Source organism: Haematobia irritans, chromosome 1 (genome assembly GCF_050003625.1).
Source record: "Haematobia irritans isolate KBUSLIRL chromosome 1, ASM5000362v1, whole genome shotgun sequence".
NCBI classification, from domain to species: domain Eukaryota; kingdom Metazoa; phylum Arthropoda; class Insecta; order Diptera; family Muscidae; genus Haematobia; species Haematobia irritans.
In genome coordinates this window covers 75,784,336-75,809,068 of record NC_134397.1, presented here as the reverse complement: position 1 = coordinate 75,809,068, position 24,733 = coordinate 75,784,336, and the positions used below count along the sequence as shown (strand labels likewise).

The following is a 24,733-nucleotide window of genomic DNA, read 5'->3' as shown; positions in this document are numbered from 1 at the left end:
AAATTTTGTCAAATTTTTAGTTCTATAGAAAATTTGTCAAAATTTTATTTCTATAGAAAATTTTGTCAAAATTTTATTTCTATAGAAATTTTTGTCAAAATTTTATTTCTATAGAAAATTTTGTTAAAATTTTATTTCTATAGAAAATTTTGTCAACATTTTATTTCTATAGAAAATTTTGTCAACATTTTATTTCTATAGAAAATTTTGTCAAAATTTTATTTCTATAGAAAATTTTGTCAAAATTTTATTTCTATAGAAAATTTTGTCAAAACCTTATTTCTATAGAAAATTTTGTCAAAATTTTATTTCTATAAAAATTTTGTCAAAATTTTATTTCTATAGAAAATTGTGTCAAAATGTTATTTCTACAGAAATTTTTGTCAAAATTTTATTTCTCAAGAAAATTTTGTCAAAATTCTATTTCTATAGAAAATTTTGTCAAAACTTTATTTCTATAGAAAATTTTGTCAAAACTTTATTTCTATAGAAAATTTTGTCAAAATTTTATTTCTATAGAAAATTTTGTCAAAATTTTATTTCTATAGAAAATTGTGTCAAAATTTTATTTCTATAGAAATTTTTGTCAAAATTTTATTTCTATAGAAAATTTTGTCAAAATTTTATTTCTATAGAAAATTTTGTCAAAATTTTATTTCTATAGAAAATTTTGTCAAAGTTTTATTTCTATAGAAAATTTTGTCAAAATTTTATTTTTGTAGAAAATTTTGTCAAAATTTTATTTCTATAGAAAATTTTGTCAAAATTTTATTTCTATAGAAAATTTTGTCAAAATTTTATTTCTATAGAAAATTTTGTCAACATTTTATTTCTATAGAAAATTGTGTCAAAATTTTATTTCTATAGAAAATTTTGTCAAAATTTTATTTCTCAAGAAAATTTTGTCAAAATTCTATTTCTATAGAAAATTTTGTCAAAATTCTATTTCTATAGAAAATTTTGTCAAAATTTTATTTCTATAGAAAATTTTGTCAAAATTTTATTTTAATGGAAAATTTTGTCAAAATTTTAGTTCTATAGAAAATTTTGTCAAAATTGTAGTTCTATAGAAATTTTTGTCAAAATTTTAGTTCTATGGAAATTTTTGTCAAAATTTTATTTCTATGGAAATTTTTGTCAAAATTTTATTTCTCTAGAAAATTGGTCAATATTTTATTTCGCTATAAAATTTGGCCAAAAATTTATTTCTCTAGAACATTTTGTCAAAATTATAGATCTTTAGAAAATTTTGTCAAAATTTTATTTCTATAGAAAATTTTGTCAAAATTTTATTTCTATAGAAAATTTTGTCAAAATTTTATTTCTATAGAAAATTTTGTCAAAATTTTATTTCTATAGAAAATTTTGTCAACATTTTATTTCTATAGAAAATGTTGTCAACATTTTATTTCTATAGAAAATTTTGTCAAAATTTTATTTCTATAGAAAATTTTGTCAAAATTTTATTTCTAAAGAAAATTTTGTCAAAATTTTGTTTCTATAGAAACTTTTGTGAAAATTTTATTTTTATAGAAAATTTTTTCAATATTTTATTTTATTTTGAAAAATTTTGTCTAAATTTTAGTTCTATAGAAAATTTTGTCAAAATTTTAATTCTATAGAAAATTTTGTCAAAATTTTATTTCTATAGAAAAATGTTGTCAAAATGTTATTTCTATATCTATAGAAAATTTATCAAAATTTTATTTCTTTAGAAAACTTTGTCAAAATTTTATTTCTGTAGAAAATTTTGTTGTTGTTTGTGAAGTTTAAGAGATCTGGTACAATTTCTTATTGGAGAGAGCTAGAATATCATGAAGCTACATATCTCTGAAGATCTTATATCCATTCATATATCAAGTCATGCGTCTTCATATTTGTACATTTCTAATGTCTCATTTTTGAGACTTAATTATATCAAATCTGATCTGAAAAGTGGAACTTTTTTACTAGGGAAGTTCAAATAATTTAATGTCATAAATTAAATAAGATTGAGTGTGTGTATACTTAGGTCAGTTTATCGGACTTATGCGTGCTTACTTGTTATCTTATATTGAAAATTTTTTATTAAATAAATAATAAAAAAGGGTAGTATTAGCACACGCAATTCATTTATTTGATGTTTGAAAAAGTTTGCTTCTGTATGTTTGAAAAGCCATACAGATATATTAACTCGTCAAAAGTGCAACAGAGTTCACTTTAAGATTGCCATGAGCATAGATTCTATTTTTAAACAGCTTGCAGTTTGAGACTATGACGAGTTAATGTCTAAAATGTGTTTTTTTTTGTCATACATTTTAATTATAAGTTACATTGTTGGAAAAAATGAGTACGAAGATGATTGCATTAAGTGGTAGTGATGCCATCACTATCACATAAAAATAGGCAAAGTTTGGCTGAAAAAAGTGCTTTGCCTTCATTTTGTCTGTACATAAAGCGCATTTTTAAATTGTTGCCAGCAACCTAAAAACATGTTATCATTTCAGCGGGCAAAAAAGAATTCAACGGAGCAACAGGGCAATCGCAGCACTCTCGTTTGTCGACAGCGCTGAAAATACCCGCAATTTGCCTATATGCGTGGCTCTATTTTCACAAGAGAATTCGAAGCCTCTTCGCACTTTTGCCCATTTGTTTTAGAACAGAAACTAAAAAGTTAATTTTCCGGGCAAAATACAAAAAAGAGTGTATTTTTACAAGAAAAGAAAACACCATAAATTTATCTTATATTAATTTTAAAAATGTTTATGTATATTATTTTATAAAAAAAAATAATTGTACATATTAAAAAAAATATTTTTCGAAATTCTCCACAGTCCAGTGCTATTTTTCGTATTCTCACGGTCAATATCCAAGCGTCGCCAAAAAAGTAATGAAAATGTTCTTTTTGGACCCGGAAGTGGTGCAAAATTGACGCAGAAGCGATGAATTTAACATGGGCTTATCATAGGACGGAAGTCCTCCATTTCAACAGCCGGTGCACTGAATTTGTATCACTTCTTTAGGTGTGATTCGAATTCAATGTTCTGGATGTAAATTAAAACATTCTGTGATATTTCGCCAAATAAATAATTTTTTATAATTTTTAATGGATTCTAACGCTTGTCTGAAACGTTTGACCTCAAATAATTTCAAAAATTCACTATTTTTTCAGATTCGATTTAGCATTTTTTTCGACAAAATTTAATTAATTTGTACTATTTTATGAATTCTTAAACTGTTAAAAAAATTTAATGAAAAGAACTTCCTGTGTAGTTAAAATAAAGAATATAATTGGGAGTACATCTTCTGGAAGTGCCTTTAAAGTTGTCCCTTTGGAAGAACTTCTAAATTTTTTTGCTGGGATGGTTTGATGCCGAGATTTTTTTAGTTCATTTTTACACCACATCAAATTTTTTTTTAGGTTTGCGACTGTTGCAATGTTATAAACGTCGTAAACGTCACATAAGCGTCGAAAGTGTAGAAAAAGTAACAAAAATCGCAAACGCAAAATACTTTAGTCGCGTCAACTAGGCAGAGAATTTGATGATATCCAAGGCGATGGTATTTGCGTAGAAGTTTCAATTCTTGGTAATGTTCAGAATTTTCGGTTTTAGTCCCCACATTTTCCCTATTGGCTTTTGCACGAACACGGGGAAACCGTGGCTTTTCTCGTCCTTTCTTAGCTTAAAGTTCAGCCTCCTGTCCAATATAACCCCAAGGTATTTTGCACACTCACCAACGGGAATTTCGATACCACCTAAAAAATGTTCATAATTTCTACTATTCAAAATTAGGTTTTCTATAGTAGGTTTACGACTTTTGCGACATACGTATTATACCGTCGCAAACGTCACAGTTTGTGACAGAACAACACAGTTAGGGTATAATAATTTTGTGCCTACCAGAAACATTGATTTTAGACCCCACAAAATACTCAGAATCATCTCCTGAGTCGATCTAGCCCTTGATGTCCGTTCGTCCGTCTGTCCATGTATTTGTTGTTTGTATTTGTATTTTTATTATTATTAAATCTCGCACAACTAGAACATATAATTCTTATAATTACAGTACGAGGATAAACTCCGTAATGGTTGAAAGAAAAATTAATATCTTAAAGCTAACAATGGAATATTATTAATTAATTGGAAGAAATTATGAAATAAGAAAATGAAGTAATTTAAGAGTACAATATATAAACAAACATATAAATAAGTTAATTAATACCTACTCAATTTTGAAGCAATAAAACAATGAAGAAAAAAATAAACAAAAATAATGAAAAAACTAACACTTGCATCGTGAATTTTAACAAATTTTAATTATTTTCAAACAAACAATCAAAATTGCTTAAAATATTCTAAAAGTTTGCCCTTAAAATTTAACGCGTTACTGGTGGTTTGCAGTTCATGTGGAAGAGAGTTCCAGAGACACGCGGCAAATATTAAAAATTGCCATTCAGAAACCGATTTTGATGCATTTTGGAACAAAGGTGTTTTTCTGGCACATGGACGAACACTATTGATTTTGCAAATCGGAAAATATCCTTATTTGTTGGTTGATCTTAGTAAAATTTAGCACAAGGTAACCTTCTTTAGATTTTACTAATCCTGCAAAATATCATCCAAATCGGTTCAGATTTAGATATTGCTCTCATATATGTCTATGTATCGCCCGATTTTCCCAATGTAGGTTATAAAACCCTTTTTTATTAGCCGATTTTACTAAAAGTAGGCAAAATTTAATCTTCTATTATACTAACTATACCTGCAACAAATCATCCATATCGGTTTAGATTTAGATATAGCTCCCATATGTATGTATCGCCCGATTTGTCCAAATTTGGCCATAATAATCTTGTTCACCAATGTAACTCAAATTTCAAATTTGGATGTATTTGCCGAACTTATTGAGACTTACATATAATAGATCTTACATAAATATATTGTCAAATTTGGCTATATTGCCCACTCATAGTAATTGAGCGATTTCTTCTTTTGTTTAATAATGTACTCAATATACTAAGTCTGTAGGTGTAAAATCAAGTATAGTTCTTGTATTAAGGCATTTCTGTTCAGATTGAAATAAATCGTTACGGACGAAATTATTTTTTCTTTGGATGTGTGTTATTACTAACCCCTTGTATTGAGAGAACTATTGTGTTGGAGTAAGGAATATAGGAAATAAGGTTACAATAATGTTTTATATATTATTTTTAAATAATTTTCATTCCTACCCAGTAAAAAAAGAGCTTCCAAAAAAGTAGTTTGGATCCCCAATCTGTGATCCGGAAGTAGTGCAAACTTGGATCATCTCCAATGAATTTTACATGGGCTTGTCATAGGACGGAAGTACTCCCTTTTTGGATCCTTTGCATTGCTTTAGAAGTTGTGCCCTGGAAGTTAATTTGAATGAAGAAATTTAAAAAGCAAAAAAAATTTTTTCAACCAATTTCACTTTTTCGTTTATCCATATGTTTTATTACACTATTATTTTCCTATTATCTAATTTTTATAATTTGAAAAACTTTTTCACTCCGACCAGGGATTGAACCTGGGTTTGCTGGCACCATAACAGAACGCCTTAGCCTACTCAGCCACAAACGCCATTGAACATAAAGCGTCGAAAGGTCAATTCAAATGTTTGTGATATGATCGTAATACGACACCAAGGAATAACATTCTAATTGCTTCTCGAGATGTTCTTTATTAGTATGAACGAAAAAAATAAGAAACGCAGGTTCAAATCTCACCAGCGGCAATTTTTTATCAAATATTTTTCTAAAATAGTTTTTATTTTTTATTTTCGGCATATATTTTCGTATAAATATATTTTTTCCATTAAAAATCAAAAAAAAAAAGAAATTAAAAATTCTCGTAATTTGCAAAACCTTCTCAAAAGAACTTCCATGGAAGCGAAAAAGTCAAACGGCACAGGTTCAAATCCCAGCGGGGATAGAATTTATTTTTTTATTATTATTTTTTTACTTATTTATTAATTTTCTATTTTTTTATTTTTTTTTTATTAGTTTTCTATTATTTTGTAAAATTTAATTGTCCAAAATTTGCACTTAAAATAGCCTGATTGCGTTCTTTCTAATACTTGTCCACAAGGACTGCAACGGAAGTAGAAAAAATCATTGGGGGATCCCAAGATGCGCTTTAGAAGAAATGTTTGTGTACTTGTCCAAAAGGACTACATTGGAAGTGGCAAAAAAAATCATTGGGGGATCCCACGATGCTCTTTAGAAGAAATGTTTGTGGACTTGTCCAAAAGGACTGCATCGGAAGTTGGAAAAACTCGATGGGGGATTCTGGGATGGGCTTTAAAAGAAATATTTGTGGAACAACTTCCAATTTTTTTGCTGGGTAAGTTTGCACTTGGAAACCCTGTAGTAGTGCATTCTGTTATTTTATTTACCCCCGATTGTTTTTAATTGTTTTTCTTACAAACAAATACACAACGTATAGATTTTTTTAATTATTGGTATGTTGTGTTGGCACATACATTTTAGTTTCTGAAATTCTTTTCAAGTGACAATATACATATGCCTGTTCACGGAAAGATAAGGAAAATGTGTAAAAAGAATCTTAAAAAAAGCGGCAGAGCGATAACGATAAGTTGGTATATGAATTTGTTGTCTATTCTAAATTAAATGTATTAGGTCTCTATAGCAACTTATTTGTTTGATTTTGGGTTTAGTTGATATATGTACATACTTCAGTTATCATTTCGTGGTCAAAACAAAATGAACAATATTCCCATAGATTGATGATTATGGCTTTTTCAAGACTTTAAAATAGATTTCTCATAAATTTCAAGTCTGGACTCCAGAAACTTCGAAAAACAGATATAACAATCAAAGACTTTGTGTACCCATGTTAAAATCGTAAGACAAACACACAAGTGATCAATACATCGATGAAGAGTATTCGTGGCGACTTTTCGAATAAACTGATTCAAGACAAACGCCATATGAAATTTTACAAGTGCTTTATTAATTGCAAATATATGTATTGTTCGTTTCTAATCTACTATAATTTATTAAATGAAATTTTCTTCGTATCCCAGCAAAAAAAAATTGGAAGTTCTTCTAAAGGCACAACTTTAAAAGCACTTCCAAAAATGTCCTCCCAAAGTTGTTATTTATTTTCACTACACAGTAGAGCTCGACCGAAGCGGGTTTTTTTGGCCGAAGGCAAAGCCGATGTTCGATAAAAAAAGCAATAATCGGCCGAAGCCAATTATTTTCCTCAAATTTGTAATTAAAGAAATTTGGTGTTTTTTAGTTCAACATTTTTTAAACAAATGCATAAATACAACGATAAAAGGCAATTCATTCGATGTTATAGTGACAAAACAAGATTATTTATAATCTTTTTACGTATTTCACTGAAAAAATATCGTGAGGCCAAAGATTTCATGTCCTTAAAGTACGAATGCAAGGTTTGCTTAGCGTAGAAGACGCATTTTTCTATTATAAAGTTTTTTTCCTTGTCCAAAAGTCGATAAACTTTTCTATGAAGTCCTGTTGTCCTTATACTCGTAATTAAGTGATTTGACTTAAAAATGGGTATCATAACATGAAAGACAAATTTTTTGGGCTAAGGTCAACTTGACTTTAATAATTCAGAAAAATTCTTTAAAATTAATGAAATTGTCTTAAATTTGTTGTCTTTATGCTTTGTGGTCAAAAAGCAAAAAATCGTTCAAAAATAGGACATGTTTTTCAACACTTTATTTTAAAGACGTTTTTTACTTGAAACATAGCATAATTTCTACTGGAAGTCAAGTCTGAATTTGGAAAACAAAGTTGTCGTTTAACTTGTTTTTAAAGTACTTCGATAGCATATGAAGAAAAAAATCTGAAAAAGCGAAAAATTAAAATTTGCTTCCTAGAGTCAAGTACACAAAACCCAAATTTAAAAGAGAATTGTGTTTTAAAGGTATCCTTACTTGAATTCTCCGCTTCTTTGGCTTGGAATCAATACCAAAATTGTTAAAGTAAAGACAAAATCTTTGGAACCGGGCTGGGTGTTTTGACTGAGACAAATTCAACACTTGGACAATTCAATATCAAATAAATTATTCAAAAAGCTTCGGCTTCGGTTAATTATCGATTACGATTATCGATTTTTGGCCGAATGCCGAAGCCGATGCTTCGGTCGAGAACTACTACACAGGAAGTTGTTTTGATTCAATTTTTTATAACTGGCTTTAATTTTAAATTTTTTGTTTCAAATAGGTTAAAAATAGAGTAAGAATTAATAAAATGGTACAAATTATTCAAATTTTGTTGAAAAAACTGCTAAATATATTCTAGAAAAGGTGCGAATTTCTAAAAGTTTTAGATGTCAATCGTTTCCGACAAGCGTTAGAATGCCACTGAATTCGGATCACACCTTAGAAGTGATGCAAATTGAGTGCAACGGCTTTTGAAATGGTGTACATCCGTCCTATGACAAGCTCTTGTTAAATTCATCGCTTCTGCGCCAATTTTGCACCACTTTCGGATCCAAAAAGGACATCTTCACTTTTTTTGGCGACGCTTTTTTTGCTGGGCCCAGCAAAAAAAAATTTGAAGTTCTTCCAAAGGCACAACTTTAAAAGCACTTCCAAAAGATGTACTCCCAAAGATGTTCTTTATTTCAACTACACAGGAAGTTCTTTTAATTCAATTATTCATAACTCGCTTTTTTCTTATTTTTAATGGGTAAATTTAATTTTTTTGTTTAAATTAATTAAAAACAGAGTAAGTTTTAATAAAATGGTACAAATTATTGAAATTTTGTCGAAATAAAATAAAAATCCATTCAAGAATTATTGCGAATTTTTCAAATTATTTTAATTCAGATGTTTCGGACAAGCGTTAGAATGAATTAAAAATCATAAAAATTATTTATTTGTCAAAATATGACAACATTGTTTAATTCACATTCAAAACAATGAATTTGAATCACAGAATAAGAAGTGATGCAAATTCAGTGCAACGGCAGTTTAAATGGTGGACATCCGTCCTATGACAAGCCCGTGTTAAATTCACCGCTTTTGCGCCAATTTTGCACTACTTCCGGATCCAAAAAGAAAATTTCACTACTTTTTTAGCGACGCTTTTTTATATTTTTAAATGTAACTTAAGAATAATTTGGTACACAATAAACACACGCATTTGAGAAACTCAATACGGTTTCAAATAGTTTTTCATACATACACGCAGAGAAGGAATATGATACCCCAAACATGTTTCAAGACCAACATGTTATTTTTGAACGGTGAACATGAAAAATTTTAGTACTTGTTCTTTTCTCGGCAAACATATACATGGTTGCCGAAATCAGATACATACTTTTCGAGAAAATAACATTTATGCGACAAAGATGTTACATTTTCCCTGTCCAAAAATTACATTTTGCTCTTGAAACAAGTTTGAGGTCATATTACTTCTCTCGATAGGATGTTACACCCAAAATCCAGATATTTCGAAAATGGTCTTGGGAAAACGTTTAACTTTCGTTTTGGTCAAATATTTGCCTAGTGTGACCCTATCTTTAGAATATAAATTGTGAAAATATTGGATAAATCGTGTTCACAACAAAAACCAGACATTACACTTAACAGTCGAATTCAAAATTAATTTCGATGTTTGAAACATATTAGAATATGTGTTGAAGGAAAGTAAATTTGTAGGACCAGTTAAGTATTGTGTTTGTCCTCAAATTGATATGTTGACGATTCATATGAAAAATGTTAATCATTGAATTTATTCACACAAAAAAAGTGAACCCACCATGAAGGAAAATGTAGATTTTTTTAGAAATTGTAAACTAAAATATTTTACTACTCGTATATGAATGTATACAATTTTTTTCTCATTCTTAGTTCTCGTCATTAAAGTAAGAAAAACAAAATTATTCAAATAAGGAACATTTGCACACATTGGGCAAAATTTAACTTAAATCAACAAATTTTCACTGACTAAAATAAAGTTTAGTTGGCATTAGCGCCCCCTTTTTTTAGTGTAATTAAAACTGTGATTAATGCTATCATTTTTGTGATTAAATTTCAAACAATTCAATAAAACATTAATTCGATCAATTAATTTCGTCATTGAATCAGATTTTTTTTGTGTGTAGGGCAAAATGTAACTAAAGTCAACTAATTTCCATGAACTAAAATATAGTTAAATCAGCTATCGAAATTTTTGTTGACTACTGTAAGATCTCTCCCTTTTGTATATATCAAAGTGAAATACTTCATATTTCTCTATATGCAGCCCAAATTTTAAAACTCATCGAGTCCGATTGTTGAATAAAAAAATGTCGCATTATTTTTGTGATAAAATTTTATTTGATATATTTATGGTATTTGATTTCTTTCAAGTCTGTCGATTGATAAACCTTATAATCTGTTCAAATTTCCCATTACACAATGTTTTGATTTACAGATATAAAAGCCAATGTGGGACAATTTTTTTTATCAACACAAAGTGTAGGGAAACCACCCTTAAATTGAAAGCAAGTAAAATTAAGATCAAATTAATGGCTGTTGATAATACATCAGTATGTTTACTGACGAATGACTAAAATGTACTGTACACAACTAATGACTTTTAAGGTACCCAGTGGTCGATTCATGTAAAATACAATGGGCTACTACGTCATGTTCAAAATTAGGGATCGATTGGCTTCCTCTATTGTGTTGTCAATTAGTTTACTCAATGGGTATCGTTTTATTCGTTTCAGATATCGCACACAATTTTAGCCCTCACCTCTCCGTAGTTTTATCCGGCCTTTGAAATGTATATTAAATAGTTCTGGAGCCCATCCTTCCCCCAAAGTTTTCCTTACTAACTAATTAGACGAAATTTTTTGAGTATACATTATAGGCACTTTTCTAAAGTCCTTCGTCTGTGTTCATATCGAATATTTATGTTTTTGAGATCCAAATTAATCAAATGACATTATTAGTGACCATACTTAAAAGTACTCGTATGTATATTTCCATATTCCCATGAATCATTATTCTCTATTGTCGTTACAGATCCTCCGATACGAGCTGAACAACAGCAGAATGTTCAAGTTCCACAATATCTACCCGATCCCAGAGATGGCAGTATCTATCAATTGGGTGATATGGGAAATCTGAAAAAGCTACCTTACACCATACCACAATTAGTAGCCAATGCTCCATGTCGATCTTCAGATGGCATTCTGTATTCTGGGAAAAAGAGTGACACATGGTTTATAGTTGATCCAAAATCTGGTCGCCGAGAGAAAGTGGGTTTTGATGGCTCCATGGATGGTGGTGGTGGGGGTAGTGCTAATGAGCGCATTGGATGGGCAACATCACGAGCTATATATTTGGGTAGGACACAGTACACCGTTATGATGTTTGATAGTCTAAATAAGAATAAAAATTCCAAACCATGGAATATAACATTTTACGATTATAGTTCAATGGCCACCACACCGGATATATCAAAGGATTATGGTGAGTTTTTTTAATTGTAATTGTTCACATACTAGGTTTTATTTACCAAACTTGATACAATTTCAGAATACTTACACTTGACCACCACAACAAATGGTAATATATTAACCTTGGATCGTAAAAATGGTAAATTTGTTTGGAGAAATGATTTGAGCAGTCCTGTGGTGGCTGCTTTCCTTTTGGGTCCAGAAGGTTTGTTAAGTGTACCTTTTACAACGGTATCTGATGAAGCTTTTCAAGCCATATTGGATGAATCGAAAAATGGCAATGTTAATACCGTGAAATTATTGTAAGTATACAAGAAATACCAACCGGTTCCATATATAGAAACCATAAATAGTACAGCTCAACCGAAACGGATTTTTTTGGCCGTAGCCGAAGACAATGTTTGGAAAAATTCAGCTGAAGATTTAGTGTTTTACATTGTTATTGGCTTATTAAAAAAAAAACTCCTTATAGAACTTTTCCGGGGTTTTCAGGACTTTCAGCATTGAAAATTCAATAGTTTATCACATAGATTTTCAATACAGATTTTTAAAAAATAGTTTGCTTAAATTTTCTTTCTCATATTCTTCAATTCTTTATTAATAAAACAACTTTATTAATAAAATATAATCATTTTATAAGGTATTAACCTATTGGGATTAAACCCAACAATGAACCACACTTGAACCTAAGCTACACTTGTAGTTTAGTCAATGCATGGTTTTAAGCTGAAATCAAAAAACAACAACAATCCGAAATAAAATTTTAACAAAATTTTCGATAGAAATAAAATTTTAACAAAATTTTCTATAGAAATAAAATTTTGACCAATTTTTTTTTCCATAAAATAAAATTTTGACAAAATTTTCTATAAAACAAAATGTTGACAAAATTTTCTATAGAAATAAAATTGTGACAAAGTTTTCTATAGAAATAAAGTTTTGACAAAACTCTCTATAGAAATAAAATTTTGACAAAATTGTCTATAGAAATAAAATTTTGATAAAACTCTATAGAAATAAAATTTTGACAAAATTTTCTATAGAAATAAAACTTTGACAAAAATTTTCTATAGAAATAAAATTTTGACAAAATTTTGTATAGAAATAAAATTTTGACGAAATTTTCTATAGAAATAAAATTTTGACAAAATTGTCTATAGAAATAAAATTTTGACGAAATTTTTGATAGAAATAAAATTTTGACAAAATTTTGTATAGAAATAAAATTTTAACAAAATTTTCTATAGAAATAAAATTTTGAACAATTTTTTTATAGAAATAAAATTTTGACAAAATTTTCTATAAAATAAATATTTGACAAATTTTTTTGACAAAATTTTCTATAGAAATAGAATTTTCTACAGAAATAAAATTTTGATAAAATTTTCTATAGAAATAAAATGTAGACAAAATTTTCTATAGAAATAAAATTTTAACAATATTTTCTATAGAAATAAAATTTTAACAAAATTTTCTACAGAAATAAACTTTTAACAGAATTTTCTATAGAAATAAAATTTTGACCAAATTTTCTATAGAAATAAAATTTTGACAAAATTTTCTATAAAATAAAATTTTGACAAAATTTTCTATAAAATAAAATTTTGACAAAATTGTCTATAGAAGTAAAATTTTGACAAAACTCTATAGAAATAAAATTTTGACAAAATTTTCTATAGAAATAAAATTTTGACAAAATTTTCTATAGAAATAAAATTTTCTAAAAAATAAAATTTTGACAAAATTTTCTATGGAAATAAAATCTTGACAAAATTTTCTACAGAAATAACATTTTGACAAAATTTTCTTCTATAGAAATAAAATTTTGATAAAATTTTCTATAGAAATACAATTTTGACAAAATTTTCATCTAAAGAAATAAACTTTTGACAAAATTTTCTTCTATAGAAATAAAATTTTGACAAAATTTTCTATAGAAATAAAATTTTGACATTTTCTGTAGAAATAAAATTTTGACAAAATTTTCTAAAATTTAAAATTTTGCACTATAACTTTTATGTTTGGTTGTTTTTTTTGGTAAATGGTTCTCCAAATTTTGGTAGATTATTTTTGGCTCGAGTGGCAACCGTGGTTTCGAGATCTAAATTCTGTAGAAATTTACAGTGGACTATTATTGATCGAAATTGACCATTCTGATAAATCAATGTGGATGTAATGTAATTGATAAGTTGCGGGCATGTGGGGTGCATCTTTGCTGCTTCTATGCATCCATAAAGTCAAATTGGGAGATTGGTTCTTAAAGGGAGAGCATAGTTTAGAAACATTTGAAATAGGATTTAAAATACCACGAGATTCGATTTTCTACTTTTGTATTCCAAATTTTTCATTTTTAAACTTCGTTCCTATATTGCAAGTTTTTAATTGATACTTTAATTTGTACTTCTAGTCAATCATTGTATGTTGGCGAACACGGCAATGGTTTATATGCCTTACCATCTTTGGTGGATAAAAATACACCACGCATTTCTACAACTCCTCCAATACATTTACTGGGTGGTCCCGATACCGATGAAGATCCAAATACAGTTTATTTAAATGATGTCTTGAAAAAGAATGCTGGCATTCTTTTGGGTTACTACAATCGTCCCAATGATGTTAATTTGCAGCTATCACCGTCTCCAACTGTTACAAAGGACGATGGAAATCATCAATTGGCCACAATAAGTGCTGCTCTCAATGGTCCTGGACGTAGTATTCTTTCATCGGATAAAACAAGTAGCAGCGCTTCATCGGACATTGGTACCCAAACTGAGCCAGTGATCGAATTGGAAATTGAATCGGAAATCCCCAATAAAACGTTTGGTCGTTTCGCCCTGAATAAAACCAAAGAGATCATAATTGGTAATAGCAAGCAAGTGCGTTCGTTCATCTATGAATGGTTCATTGACCATCCCAGTAATCGGGTGCACGTCATATTGTGCATTATTATCATCGTCATGTTCATGATGTTCTGGTATATGCATAGCTCTATGCGTGAGCTAAGAAATCAAAGTGAGAATGGCTCTAAAACCTACAGTGGTAGCCGTGGTAGTGGAAGTAGCAACATCAGTGCTCAAGACCTCATTGATTTGGGTGATGGTCATATACGTGTTGGCAAAATCTCCTTTAATTCAAATGAAGTTCTTGGTAAAGGATGTGAGGGTACTTTTGTCTTTAAAGGGACATTTGAAGAACGTTTTGTGGCTGTTAAGCGCCTTCTACCGGAATGTTTTACATTCGCCGATAGAGAAGTGGCATTGTTGCGTGAAAGTGATGCCCATGAGAATGTTGTTCGTTATTTTTGCACAGAACAAGATCGTCAATTCCGTTATATTGCGGTCGAGTTGTGTGCAGCAACATTGCAAGACTATACGGAGGGCGAACGAAGCGAGGAGCTAAGGTCACATATTAAAGTGTGGGATGTTATGAAACAAGCGGCAGCAGGCTTAAATCATTTGCATTCATTGAATATCGGTAAGAGTGGAATTTCCAATAACAGAATTACAAACAAAAGGTTAAATACGTTTGCTTTTTCTGTTTAGTTCACCGCGATATAAAACCTCAAAATGTTCTACTCTCCTTGCCTGATAACAATGGCATTGTTCGTGTCATGATATCAGATTTCGGACTTTGCAAGAAACTCAATTATGGCAAAACGAGTTTTTCAAGACGTTCAGGTGTAACGGGTACAGATGGATGGATAGCTCCCGAAATGATGAGAGGACAACGGACGGTAATTTGCTGATAACTTTTAAATATAAAATTGCAATTTTAACAAAATTACATTTGCAGACCACATCTGTTGATATTTTCTCTTTGGGTTGTGTGTATTATTATGTCTTAAGTAGAGGCCAACATTTATTTGGCGATGCTCTTAAACGCCAAGCAAATATTCTAACCAATGATCACTCTCTGCATCACCTGAAACCAGATAGCAGAGAAGAATGCAGTAAATATGTAAGTTGCCTTAAAAAATTGGCAAAGTTTTTCCTCTCATACAAATTTATTTTGTAGATTTTAGCTGCAGAACTTATTAGCGACATGATCCATAGAGATCCACAATGCAGGCCACCTGCCAAGTGTATCGGAAATCATCCAATATTTTGGACGGACAAAAAGATTTTATCATTCCTCCAAGATGTTAGCGATCGTGTGGAGAAATTGCAATTTAATGTGGAACCATTGAAATCATTGGAAAAGAATGGTAATATAGTTGTTTTGGAAGATTGGAATCTCCATTTGGATCCAGTAATAACTGAGGATTTGCGTAAATTCCGCGGCTATATGGGGGCAAGTGTAAGAGATTTATTGAGAGCCCTAAGAAATAAGGTAAGCAAAAGCGTTAAAAAAAAGACAAAGCTTATTAAAATGCAAATTCTCTTATTCAGCAAACATTTTTTTAACTGTATTTTTATACCCACCACCATAGAATGGTGACGGAGTTATAATAAGTTTGTCATTCCGTTTGTAACACATCGAAATATCGATTTCCGACTATATAAAGTATATATATTCTTGATCAGGGAGAAATTCTAAGACGATATAACGATGTCCGTCTGTCTGTCTGTTGTAATCACGCCACAGTCTTCAATAATGAAGCAATCGTAATGAAATTTTGCACAAACTCGTCTTTTGTCTGCAGGCAGGTCAAGTTCGAAGATGGGCTATATCGGTCCAGGTTTTGATATAATCCCCATATAAATCGACCTCCCGATTTGAGGTCTTGGGCTAATAGAAACCGTAGTTTTTATCCAATTTGCCTGAAGTTTTAAATCTAGAGGTATTTTATGACCATAAAGAGGTGTGCCAAAAATGGTGAGTATCGGTCCATGTTTTGGTATAGCCCCCATATAGACCTATCTCCCGATTTTACTTCTTGGGCTTATAAAGACCGCAGTTTTTTATTCAATTTACCTGAAATTGGAAATCTAGAGGCATTGTAGGACCGCAAATACGTGTGCCAAAAATTGTGAGTATCGGTCCATATTTTGGTATAGCCCCCATAAGACCGATCTCCCGATTTTACTTCTTGGGCTTATAGAAACCACAGTTTTTATCCAATTTACCTTAAATTGGAAATCGAGAGGTACTTTAGAACCGTAAAGAGGTGTGCCAAAAATGGTGAGTATCGGTCCATGTTTTGGTATGGTGCCCATATAAACCGATCTCCCGATTTGGGCTTGGGCTTATAGAAACCATAGTTTTTATCCGAAAATGGTCCGTATCGTTCCATGTTTTGGTATAGCCCCCAGATAGACCGATATCCCGATTTTACTTCTTGGGCTTCTATAATCCGAAATTGTTATCCAATTTGCCTGAAATTGGAAATCTAGAGGTATTTTCGAGCCATAAAGTGGTGTGCCGAAAACGGTGAGTATCGGTCCATATTTTAGTATAGCCCCCATAAGAACGATCTCCCGATTTAACTCCTTGGGTTTCTAGAAATTGTAGTTTTTATCCGATTTGCCTGAAATTGTAAATATTCTCGTATGTTAGGCTCACAAAAACGTGTATCGGATTAAGTTTTTATCGGTCCTTTTGGTAATGCCTCCATATAGACCGACTTCACTTCTTGGAGGTATAGAAGGCGCACTGATCATTAAAATTGCTTGAAACTCAATGTAAAATTTCCAGATTTTACTTCTCGGGTGAAAATCTACAGATTTAAGATTTCAAATCAAGACGTTATTTTATATTTTTATTGCACACTTACAAGAGATGTTAATGATTCCTCTAAAACTCAAAAAAGGGTCCTTATAAATCCAGAATCTGATATAGTCCTCATAGGTGAAATCTTTAAATTTATCTTCGGGAAGTGTCCTCAAGCCCTCCTGAAATTTCAAAGGAAACCCTAATATTTGGTTCATGGTGGTGGGTATTTAAGATTCGGCCCGGCCGAACTTATTGCTGTATATACTTGTTTAATTTGATTAACCCCCATTTTCATTAAGACTACAGTAATCTTAATAAAAATGAGGGTTAATCAAATTAAAAAATGAAGTCAGTTAAGAAAATGATTGGTAATATTTATGTTTTTAGTATTAAGTAATCGAAAAAAAAATTTGTTTACATAAAGAAATATTTCCAAATATCTCTATATATTCGATAAATGGTGCCAAGATATCTGAAATACTGTACATGAGACTTTTGAATTTTTAAATTTTTTGTAATAACCAGTATCTGTTATTGGCATTTTGTCTGGTCAATTCCTCTCAAAATGTTCCTTAGATATAGGCGATCCAATGTCGGAGCTATATATAGCCGATATCTGGTGACGCTATATCTCAAATACTGTACATGAAACTTTTGATTTTTTATTTTGGCTTTTTGTCATAACCATTTTGTCTGGCCAATTCCTCCAAAACGGTTTCGTAGATATAGGCGACGAAATATCGGGGCTATATAGCCGATATCGGTGACACTATATCTCAAATACCCTACATGCAATTTTTTATTTTTTTTTGGTTTTTGGTCCAGGCCAATATCTACCACTGGCATTTTGTCTGGTCAATTCCTCTTGAATTATTTCCCTGATATAGGCGATCCAATATCAGAGCTATATGTTGCCGATATCTGATGACTTTAGAGTTATTAGCGGTTATCTCTTATGGATCAATTTTTCTACGATATAAAACCACCAATGCATAGTATGACTAAACATAACATAAATGATGGTGTTTGGCAGTTTTTCAACCACAAAGTTGACTCCTTTTTAACAAAAACTATTTTTTTGGAATGCATTCCACAAGTTAAATTTATTTATTTATTTATTTATTCATTTATTTAATCAATCAACGCCCTATAGGACAACATGTTGATCGAATTTAGTACAATTCAGGAAAAATTGACTTAAAACTAACTATTAAACCCACAAAGTTAAATTCGTTTCATAAATTTGAATTTTGTTTAGCCTAGACACAAACCACGAATTTAACTCGCGAATTTATCTTCACACCCTTCTTTTTTGTTGGTTTTTGATTGTTTGAAATTTTTAAAATGTCGAGAATTTCTGCGAGAAATAAGTGATAGTTATTTGTGGTCCAACTGGAGGGTCAAGTTCTTACTGCACTCTGGTAGGTGGTAAAATCATTCCTCTGATATGTTGTCTGACTCAATGGGGTTATTTATACTAAAGATGGTAATTAGGTTACTGAAAAAACAACATCCAAACATGAAGATGGTGCAATGGTGCACTGTAGACGATACCTGCCGCAATTTTGAAGGCTGAGTTCTGGCAGTATGTTGATGGCAGGATGTTGATTTTCTGTTGCTCACGCTGGTTCTGAATTGATCACTATTTGTCGGTACTGGTCCTGGATGTTGGTTTCTTAAACACCACTAGCGTCCATGTGCTAAACATTGAGTTTGGTGTTTGGAAGCGAATATCAAAATATAGATACAGGCCCTCCGTAGTGCGTTTTCAGTAAAAAAAAAACCAAAATTTGGGAGACCAACATTTGCCCCTTTCGCACAATAAGCATAAGATTACCAGAATTATTCTTATGAAATCTTATTTTTCGTTCCTCTATGGGGTTCTAGAAATCAAAACTGGGAACTGGTATATGTGAGGGCTACATATAATTATCGATCGATATGAACAAATTTTTTAATGGTTATCTGGCAAAAAAGCCCAAGTGAAGCTAAATTCACCCAGAACCGGAAGTGAAGCTAAATTCACCCAGAAGCAATGAATTTTACATGGGCTTGTCATAAGAAAGAAGCCATCATCATTAAGCACATTTTTGGCCGGATTGGGCAACCCTAGTGTTGCAATCTGCCAACTGGCAGCTCTATCTTAAAGCTTCACATTTTTGAACTCGGGAACGTTTTGACATACGAGCGCTATTTTTGTTATTTACGGCAACTTAGGAAAATCATCTCGTTCAAAAAATGGAATTAAATAAGTCCGTGAAAATAAAGTTAACTTTAAAACATTGTTAACATTGTCTTAACGTTGACAGACCGTTAACAGAGCTCTGCTTAACAGAGAAAACAATAAAAATAACTTCAAAAAGAGTAAACAGTTAAAATAAAAAAGCGACCATTGTGCAAAAACTATAGAAAAATTTCGATGATTAAACCTCTAATGCCCAATCCCGCCTTTAGGCGTGCTTCAAACAAAAATGAATAAAATTCAAAGAAAACTTAGTTCAACCTGTTCAAGAGCCTCTGCAGCATATACTGAATTTTACCGTATAAATTTTTCTTCATTAGTTTTCTTGCTTTTGTGTCGTTAACATTGAATATTTAATCAGCTGACAAAAGATTTGGGCATTTTTCTTGATTAGTTTTCTTGCTTTTGTGTCGTTAACATTGAATATTTAATAAGCTGACAAAAAAATTTGGGCATTAGAGGGTTACTATTTTTTCTCTAATCCAGAAATATAAAAGGCAAGAGACCAATTTTCCCGTGTTAGATAGATCGTTAGATCGACTCAAAATTTCACCACGATCAAGAATATAAATGGAGGGTATTAAAAAAAGTGTAAAAGTTACTACCACTTCTGCTGACATGCCGATCTTATTGTAATTGTGCTCAAAGTAGTCCTCTCTAACCATATCGGTTCAGATTTCTGGCCCATTGAAACAAATATAGCTATATTACCTTCATTTTATTAAACGATCTGTAAATTTTTCTCTACTTACAGAAACACCACTATCATGAACTAACTGATGAAATGCAACAGATACTTGGCAGCATTCCACATGAATTTACAAACTATTGGATAAGTAGATTTCCCTATTTAATATCGCATGCCTATCATGCCTTTAGTATTTGCTCAAATGAGCCCATTTTTAAGTCATACTACAATTCTTCATATCACTTTACGAGGCCGGAATATTTCGATGCCGACGATGATCTCTATCCAACACTGTTGCAAAGAGATCCTAAACCTTTGGCCAAGCAGACGGCTACACCTGGCAATGCCAGTCCCAAGAAAGTGCTCACACCTCAGCAGCTGCGACAACGTAAAGGCAACTATAATTTCCGAAAATCCCCAGGGGATGGGGCACAGGACATGATGACGACAACACATGGGGGCTTGCAGCGTAATTTCGATGTTAACTATCCAACAAATGAGGATGAAAATCGTGATGTTTTTGCCAATTTCAAATTCAGGCGTAATATAAAATCATCAAATCGCAATTATAATAATTTGGGCAAAAAGGATAAAAATATAAGCTGGACATTATCGCCCAGCAATATGCCGCAGTCCACAGATACTATGCCAAAAGATGAATAATTTCGTTGTGCAATATGATATCCTAATTTTAAGAAATTAATATGGGCTGTGTTTTTACTACCCTAGCCCAATTTACGTCCTACAACCAACCTATTTAATTCCAAAAAAAAAAAAAAAAAAAAATATTTAAGCTCATTTTCACAAAGATTTGTATTTGTAAAACTACACTTTAGCACTTTTAGGTAAAATTTTCTATTATAAATAGTTAGGATTTTAGTAGTAGTGTGTAAGAAAAGTATTTCGTTATACGAGTTCATTGAAGTTTTGACTCTTGAACAAATACTGAATGTCTGTGATAAAAATCCATGTTTTAGTTATTTGTAAAGAATTTTTACTTTTGTTATCTCCTAATCGTCCTAGGCTAGATATCGAAAACAAATATTTTATAAATAGTATAATTTACTATATGCCTTAATTTGAAATGACTCAATATACATATTTTGTAGTGCATCACAAATTTAATTTATAAAGAGAGAAGTTTTTTTCCCCCAATAAATTTGTCACTTTTTGCAAAATTATTTGTGTATGTGTAATCCACCACCTACTTACCAGATTTATAACTTTATCACTTACCAAATTCTCTTTGTGTTTTTTATATAATAAAAAAAATAATATTAATTATTTGTAATATATTATTAATAAATATATATTTTTATTAAATAAATATAAATTATAACAAAAAACACAACAACAATCCGAATGTAGTTTCTCTTTTTCATTCACATTGGTTTATAACATTCATTTTAACAAAACAAAAATGTACATTATTACAGAAATATGTTAATAAAAAAATATATATTTAGTTAAACCGAGGGAAAATTATGACCACATTTTCAAGAGTTATTAAAATGGCGATTTAGGGTATCTACTTGTTGGAATCAATTATAATTTATTTGAACCTGTCCAATTTTGTGAAAAACATTGTTAGTTATAAATGGGCAACGTAAATCATCGAACAAATATTGCAAAACTTTGCATGGTGCTAAAATGTGTTGATCATATGTTGTGCGTGTATTATTCAATAAATTAGTCAAATTCAAATTATATCTGTTACCTACTGTATTTCAGACTTACTAGAGTATTAGTTTCAATGTGATATCATTCGTGAATTATAGGTTGTAATCGGAATCGATTTTTGCAAAGTGTCACATTTCGATTACTGCCGTAAGATTTTAAATTTTAAGTTTTTTTCGACTTTTAAAAAATTTGAAAAAGTCGATTTTCAACATTTGCGATTATTGAAAATCCACTTTTGACCTCACGACTTTCGACTTTTTGGTGAATTTTCAGCAAAAAAAAATCACATTCCCCTTTGAATTTAAATTCCATTTTTCATCTTCTTTAAAGTTCAATTAGTTGAGTTTGGTTACAATAAAAATCGATTTAACACGATTTGAAAAAAAAAAAAATCAAAAGATGTTTAGCTCATTTAGAAGTCGACTTCAACTATTTGGGACAAAAAAGGATTAGTCGAAAAGTTGATTTTCGACTATTGTATCTGCTAAAACAGCAAAAAGTCTGCTGAAAAAGGGAAAACAGTCACTCTTGGCTGAAATGGCAAACATTGTCTGATATTTTTTAAGCTCGATTACACTAAGTTTGGCTGAAACGAATAAAAATGTCAACTTAGGGGGGGCTATCGTAACACAATTAAAACAATATTTTATGAATATCTATCGAATTTGCCCAAAAATCTGAATATTTATATTGAGACATAACATCAAAAAAAAAAAAAAATGTTTGCTGATCGCATTTAGGAGCTTGTAAGTATATTACAGTGCAAAAATATACCAAAGACTACTTTTGGTTCTTAAATATGCTTTGGGGAAAATTGTGTAACCTAAAAATTTGTTGTTCGTTAGACCCTGAAGTACAAAAATAAAACAGCAGACATCGGCTGCTGTTTTTAGCAGACTTTTTTTGTATGAGTGTACGAACTGTTATCCTATCTATAATATTTTCCTGAGTTGGCCCTAAAGGACTTATTTTTCCCGAACATAAAAAATTACACGCTGTCAGTGGATTAAGGAGAATTTGTCAATGAGTTACACTTTGCAGGCCTGGAGAATTTTCTCTAGGTTTCTATTTTTTCCAAAAACATGGCTGGCCAAAGCAGTGATGCCAATTTGGTGCTTTTAGCACCAAATTTAGTGCTTTCTGATTTCCAAAAAGCACCAAATTGCTTTTTTAGTGCCTTTTCAAAAAAAGCACCAACTTGGTGCTTTCTGGCATTTTCATGCTTTTGGTGCTTTTTTTTTAATTTGAACAGTATTAAGTTTAATTGACGATATCTTTTGATAGAAAAATTCGGATTAGACTTTCAAAAGTTTAAACTCAACTACATTGCCAAATGTAGACTTTGATTGTTATTAAGGGGGTATAGATTCTTTTTTAAATCAATATTAGGGCTGTTTTCTTTTAGCACTGGATACCCTAAGCCGTGAAGGACGAAAAGAAAACAGAGTACTCGTTTATCCAGGACATCTCCAAAACTATCCAACACTGTCATCAGCTGTTTAAAAACAATCACAGAAAAGAAGTGAAATTTTGCATTTTTAATGTATGAAATGCTCCAATTAGTAATAAATATTTACTGCTGCGATTATATTATGACACTGCATCACTTTGAATTTCATGTTTTTCGATAAAAAAATAGTCGCAATAAATTGCTGTCATTTTATCAAAATACCATCTGGCAACATCGGAGCGACTTGCACTGATGAGATGTTGATAGAACACCGGTGCAACGATGATCTGGATAGCCCATACAAATTTTGTATCCAGCGCTAAAAGAAAACAGCCCTACTGGTATTTAGGGTATTGTTTAGAACCAATTTGGCGCAGGCATACTTATACTCATACCTGTTAATAGAAATTTTTGCTGAGAAATGTCTAGCGACGAGTGCCGAATTTCTGAACTTGAAAAAGATGTAATTAAAAATGTTTGTATTAAATTAACAAAAGCGTTCAGTTATATATTAATATTTCCAAATTTAATGTCGAAAAAATGTTTTTCTCAAATGCGTCAAGTCAATACACGAAATCTTCTATAATACATCTTAGGAAGTTTTTTTTAGTAGAGTATTGAATTGTGTTTGGCTTTAGTAGTTTTTGGTGGTATGTTAGAATTTATAATACAGGGGCCAAATCACCGCATTCGTCATCGAGTTCTGTTTCGTATAGAGAAACATTTCGATCGTAATTTATTTTGTCTACTACTTTTTTTTTACATTGCTGTAAACATATGGTAATAAGAAATTGGAAGATAGAAGAATTTCAAAATAATTTTTTGTTATCAAATTATGTTATTTCTGAGATATTTATATTGTTTTTATGTGTTTTTTTTTTTGTTTTCCGCGTCTTCGGATTCAGAGGATGAGTACAAAGTGGCATTAATAAGGAAAAATATTCGTGACAAAAGCAGTCCTTTAGCATAGCCTGAAGTAGAGTAAGTGATTCTATTTTGAAGTGAGTGCTTTTAACTAATTGTGTTTTTAACATCCATAGATTTAAAAGACGTTTTCATCTGTCAAAAGAAACTTTTAAATATGTTCTTGAAAAAATAAGTTTTTTTTGAAGCGGCTACTGAGCATTCCTCTCTTTGATCCGTTTCCCTAAATGCAAGTAATATTATATTTTCTTAAATGTATTTTGCCAAAATAGAATAATAATTACATTTTCACCAACTTTTTTCTTTTTGTTTACCTTTTTTCTGCTCAAAAATCATTACAAACTTCGTTTTCGATAGCATGCTACCTATCGTGTTCAACTTCGAGTAGAAACAATTCGATAACGACTGCGGTGATCCGCGTAAACTACACTACGATGACGAATTACTCGATTTCGACTGCGGTGATTTGGCCCCAGTTTTGGAGCTTTTTGCCTTCCGGGAGTTGGCATCACTGGGCCAAAGTGTTTTGAGTTAAGCCTAGTACTAAGATCACGTTTTAGCACGAAAAACTGTTATACTCCATATAAAAAACGTTAGCGCGGAATAAATGCGAAATCTTTGTTTTGCGCATTTTTAAACACATA

The 24,733-nt window shown here is 30.7% G+C and overlaps 1 protein-coding gene across 1 annotated transcript in view; it reads left to right on the top strand.

Moving 5' to 3' along the window:
• Positions 1-21,160, top strand: part of Ire1 (serine/threonine-protein kinase/endoribonuclease Ire1) — a 42,989-nt gene extending 21,829 nt beyond the window's left edge. Inside the window, exons 3-9 of the mRNA XM_075290800.1 lie at positions 11,017-11,466; positions 11,533-11,755; positions 13,861-14,927; positions 14,996-15,186; positions 15,246-15,410; positions 15,468-15,782; positions 20,102-21,160. Coding sequence (XP_075146915.1) covers positions 11,017-11,466; positions 11,533-11,755; positions 13,861-14,927; positions 14,996-15,186; positions 15,246-15,410; positions 15,468-15,782; positions 20,102-20,698 — 3,008 coding nt within the window. The 3' untranslated portion in view covers positions 20,699-21,160. The remainder of the gene's footprint in view (positions 1-11,016; positions 11,467-11,532; positions 11,756-13,860; positions 14,928-14,995; positions 15,187-15,245; positions 15,411-15,467; positions 15,783-20,101) is intronic.
• Positions 21,161-24,733: the final 3,573 nt, after the last annotated feature.